Here is a 6000-nt window from a genome sequence, read left to right as displayed (position 1 = left end):
TGGTGTGGGTGTAGGGTGGTGTAGGGTGGTGTGGGGTGCTGTGGGGTGGTGTGGAGTGGCGTGGGGTGTCGTTGATGCCAAGCGGTCGCGACGAGGTTCTGCACAGAGCAGGAAGAGGGGAGCCCGGTTGGAATGAAGCGGACGAGGTGAAGGATGCGGCTTTTGGAGGGCGCATTCGGAACCGCGGGCCAACGCTTTGGTGGTGTGACGATGACGCGGTGTGTGACGATGGTGTGACGATGACGCGGTGTGTGACGATGGCGTGGTGTGTGACGATGGTGCGGTGTGTGACGATGGTGTGGTGTGTGATGATGACGCGGTGTGTGACGATGGCGTGGTGTGTGATGACGGTGTGACGATGGTTTGACAATGACGCGGTGTGTGACGATGGTGTGACGATGGTGCGGTGTGTGACGATGACACGGTGTGTGACGATGGTGTGATGATGACACGCGGTGTGACCATGACGGTGGTTTGAGCCCGGGGCCCTGACGGTGAGCGGACCAGCGCGGCTCCCGCTAAGGCTCGGCCCTCTCCCGCTTCACGGCGACGAGGTCAGAGCCCCCGTTAGACTCCACCTCCTCCTCCACCTCCTCCACCTCCTCCTCCACCTCCTCCACCTCCTCGCGCTTCACGGTCGACGCCGGCGACGACTTCGGTGACGTCGGCGGCGACGTCCAGTAGAGGCCGGGACTTTCCTCGGGTTCCTGCTTCATGCGCGGGAACCTCGTCGCAACGCCGCCACCGTCGTCGCCGTCGTCACCGTCGTCGCCGTCGTCACCACCGTCACCGCAGTCGTCGTCCCGGAAGAGCGCGGGAACGGCGTTCTCCTCCCGGTGGACCCGCTGGTGCTTGGTGAGCGTCCCCGACTGCGTGAACGCCTTGCCGCACAGCGTGCACCGGTAGGGCCTCTCTCCCGTGTGCGTGCGGTGGTGCCGGTGGAGGGTGCCCGGCTGTGAGAACGCCATGCCGCACAGAGAGCACTCGTGAGGCTTCTCGCCCGTGTGGATGGTCTGGTGCTTGTGCAGGTTGCCCGTGCGCGTGAACGCCTTGCCGCACACGGCGCACTTGTACGGCTTCTCCTCCATGTGCGTCATGAGGTGGTTGTGCAGGTTGCCCGTCTGGCTGAAGGCCTTGCCGCACACGGCGCACTTGAAGGGACGCTCGCCCGTGTGGATGCGCCGGTGGTTGTGCAGGTTGCCCGACTGCGTGAAGGTCTTTCCGCACGCGTCGCAGCGGTAGGGCTTCTCGCCCGAGTGCGAGCGTTGGTGACGGTGGAGGTGGCCCAGGTGGATGAACGACTTGTCGCATGAGGCGCACTTGAAGGGCTTCTCTCCCGTGTGCTTTCGGCGGTGGACCTCCATGTGGCCACGGTAGCTGGTGCTGTACTCGCATTGGCCGCAGCGGTGCATAGCGGGCGGTGGCGGCGGTGCCGGAGGTACCGGCGGAGGGGATCCGGCAAGATTGGGGTGGTGGTGGTGGGGGGAGGGAGGGAGATCGCGTGCACCTGCAATCAAGTCAAGGCATGCGCGGGCTCCTGTCAGCACGCATGTAGAGCCGTGCCAGCACGCATATAGAGCCGTGCTAGCACGCATATAGACCCGTGTTAGCACGCATATAGAGCCGTGCCAGCACGCATATAGAGCCGTGTCAACACGCATATAGAGCCGTGCCAGCACGCATACAGAGCCGTGTCACACACATATAGAACCGTGCCAGCACGCATACAGAGCCGTGTCACACACATATAGAGCCGTGCCAGCACGCATGTAGAGCCGTGCTAGCACGCATATAGAGCCGTGCCAGCACGCATATAGAGCCGTGTCAGCACGCATATAGACCCGTGCCAGCACGCATATAGAGCCGTGTCAGCACGCATATAGACCCGTGCCAGCACGCATATAGAGCCGTGTCAACACGCATATAGACCCGTGCCAGCACGCATATAGACCCGTGCCAGCACGCATACAGAGCCGTGTCACACACATATAGACCCGTGCCAGCACGCATATAGACCCGTGTCACACATATAGACCCGTGTCACACACATATAGAGCCGTGTTAACACGCATATAGACCCGTGTCAACACACATATAGACCCGTGCCAGCACACATATAGACCCGTGTCACACACATATAGAGCTGTGTCAGCACGCATATAGACCCGTGTCAGCACACATATAGAGCCGTGCCAGCACACATATAGACCCGTGTCAGCACACATATAGAGCCGTGCCAGCACACATATAGACCCGTGCCAGCACACATATAGACCCGTGTCACACACATTTAGACCCGTGCCAGCACGCATATAGACCCGTGCCAGCACACATATAGACCCGTGTCACACACATATAGACCAGTGTCACACGCATATAGACCCGTGCCAACACGCATATTGACCAGTGTCACACGCATATAGACCCGTGCCAACACGCATATTGACCCGTGTCACACACATACAGACCCGTGTCAGCACACATATAGACCCGTGTCACACACATACAGACCCGTGTCAGCACGCATATAGACCCGTGCCAACACGCATATTGACCCGTGTCACACACATATAGAGCCGTGCCAGCACACATATAGACCCGTGTCACACACATATAGAGCCGTGATAACACGTATATAGACCTGTCCCAGCACACATATAGACCCGTGCTAGCATGCATATAGACCCGTGTCAAACACATATAGAGCCGTGATAACACGCATATAGACCCGTGCCAGCACACATATAGACCCGTGCTAGCACGCATATAGACCCGTGTCACACACATATAGACCCGTGCCAGCACGCATATAGACCCGTGTCAACACACATATAGACCCGTGCCAGCACACATATAGACCCGTGTCAGCACGCATATAGACCCGTGGCAACACACATATAGACCCGTGCCAACACGCATATAGACCCGTGCCAACACACATATAGACCCGTGTCAGCACACATATAGAGCCGTGATAACACGCATATAAACCCGTGCCAGCACACATATAGACCCATGCTAGCACGCATATAGACCCGTGTCACACACATATAGACCCGTGTCAACACACATATAGACCCGTGTCAACACACATAGACCCGTGCCAGCACACATACAGACCCGTGTCAACACACATATAGACCCGTGCCAGCACACATATAGACCCGTGTCAGCACACATATAGACCCGTGTCAGCACGCATATAGACCCGTGTCAGCACGCATATAGATCCGTGTCAACACACATATAGACCCGTGTCAACACACATATAGACCCGTGCCAGCACACATATAGACCCGTGTCACACACATATAGAGCCGTGTCAGCACGCATATAGACCCGTGTCAACACACATATAGACCCGTGCCAGCACACATATAGAGCCGTGCCAGCACACATATAGACCCGTGTCACACACATATAGACCCGTGTCAGCACACATATAGAGCCGTGCCAGCACACATATAGACCCGTGCCAGCACACATATAGACCCGTGTCACACACATATAGAGCCGTGATAACACGCATATAGACCCGTGTCAGCACGCACATAGACCTGTGTCACACGCATATAGACCCGTGCCAGCACGCATATAGACCCGTGCCAGCACACATATAGACCCGTGTCACACACATATAGACCCGTGTCACACACATATAGACCCGTGTCAACACACATATAGAGCCGTGATAACACGCATATAGACCCGTGTCACACACATACAGACCCGTGTCAGCACGCATATAGACCCGTGCCAACACGCATATTGACCCGTGTCACACACATACAGACCCGTGCCAGCACACATACGGACCCGTGTCAACGCACCACAGCGCTCGTGCCAGGCTAGGTGCACTTCGAGGCCCGAGTCACAGAGCCCACCCGATCACCCACAGTCCACACCGTCGTGTATGCTACGCCAACAACAACAACAACAACGAGGCAATCATTTTAATAACAATCACAGCAGCAGCAGCAGCAGCGATTTTCCCTGCAACCATCTTCATCACGACTCCCCCCCCCTCCACTCAACAAAACCGATTTAAAATGACGATGAGCCAACAGCGTTTTGAATCAGCGTGAGCCCAACGTCGCCCCAACGTCGCCCCAACGTTAGCCCCAACGTTAGCGTCCCAACCGCCTTTGTCTCTCTTTCTCACCTCCTCCTACTCCTCGTCGTATCTTGCGGCAGGAGCGGCAGGAGCTACATGACGTCACGCGATCGCTACGTGACGTCACGCGCTAAAGCCGCCGCCGCCGGCGATCGCGTGACGTCACGCAGCGGATGCGTTGTGCGCGCGCGCGCCCGCTGCGTGACGTCATGATCACTAACTAACACGCCCACCACCCAAATATTTTTTTAAATTTTATTTCGATTTAAAGTTTTCGTGACTGCAGGGATTCATCTTCTTGGTTCTTTCGGTAAAGTCACGTAGAAGGGAAGTAATAAAATAATAATTATTTTATTATGTTTTATTTTTTATTATTTTATTACTTCCCTTCTACGTGACTTTACCGAAAGAACCAAGAAGATTTTTTATTTTACTTTTATTAATTTAAATTTTTTACCTACGTGACTTTACCGAAAAAACCTAAGAATAAGAATGCCAACTACCACGCCCACCCAGCCACTACCACGCCCACACTCTACCACACACCCACCCACTACCACAATACGACACACTACACTATTATCCACTGCACTTACTATACACTACACTATACACTACACTACTATACACTAAATTTCGATTTAAAGCTTTCGTGACTGCAGGGATTAATCTTCTTGGTTCTTTCGGTAAAGTCATCACGTAGAATGGAAATAATAAAAGAATAAAAATAAAACATTATAAAATAATTCTCACGACGTTTCGGCCACAACGCAAGCAGCCGTCCTCAGGTGAAGAACAGGTCTGTCTTCCCGACAGACCTGTTCTTCACCTGAGGACGGCTGCTTGCGTTGTGGCCGAAACGTCGTGAGAATTATATTATTATGGTTTATTTTTATTATTTCCATTCTACGTGATGACTTTACCGAAAGAACCAAGAAGATACTACACACTTCACTATACACTACTATACACTACACTACTATACACTACACTACTATACACTACACTATACACTACCATACACTTCACTATACACTACTATACACTACACTACTATACACTACACTACTATACACTACACTATACACTACCATACACTTCACTATACACTACTACACACTACACTATACACTACTATACACTACACTATACACTACACTACTATACACTACACTACTATACACTACACTATACACTACCATACACTTCACTATACACTACTACACACTACACTATACACTACTATACACTACACTATACACTACACTACTAGACACTACACTACTATACACTACACTACTATACACTACACTACTATACACTACACTATACACTACCATACACTTCACTATACACTACTATACACTACACTACTATACACTACACTACTATACACTACACTATACACTACCATACACTTCACTATACACTACTATACACTACACTACTATACACTACACTACTATACACTACACTACTATACACTACACTATACACTACCATACACTTCACTATACACTACTATACACTACACTACTATACACTACACTACTATACACTACACTATACACTACCATACACTTCACTATACACTACTACACACTACACTATACACTACTATACACTACACTATACACTACACTACTATACACTACACTACTATACACTACACTATACACTACCATACACTTCACTATACACTACTACACACTACACTATACACTACTATACACTACACTATACACTACACTACTAGACACTACACTACTATACACTACACTACTATACACTACACTACTATACACTACACTATACACTACCATACACTTCACTATACACTACTATACACTACACTACTATACACTACACTACTATACACTACACTA

At 51.2% G+C, this 6000-nt stretch overlaps 1 protein-coding gene across 1 annotated transcript; it reads right to left on the bottom strand.

Moving 5' to 3' along the window:
- Window positions 1-518: 518 nt before the first annotated feature.
- Window positions 519-4240, bottom strand: LOC144948247 (uncharacterized). Its single transcript, XM_078877671.1, has 3 exons — window positions 4163-4240; window positions 3831-3916; window positions 519-1507 (listed from the first exon to the last, which is right to left on the bottom strand). The coding sequence occupies exon 3, from the start codon at window positions 1410-1412 to the stop codon at window positions 519-521; it is 894 nt and encodes a 297-aa protein (XP_078733797.1). The 5' UTR covers window positions 1413-1507; window positions 3831-3916; window positions 4163-4240.
- Window positions 4241-6000: the final 1760 nt, after the last annotated feature.

The sequence above is a fragment of the Lampetra fluviatilis genome, chromosome 48 (assembly GCF_964198595.1).
Source record: "Lampetra fluviatilis chromosome 48, kcLamFluv1.1, whole genome shotgun sequence".
NCBI lineage: Eukaryota > Metazoa > Chordata > Hyperoartia > Petromyzontiformes > Petromyzontidae > Lampetra > Lampetra fluviatilis.
This window is presented reverse-complemented; position numbering and strand designations above follow the sequence as displayed.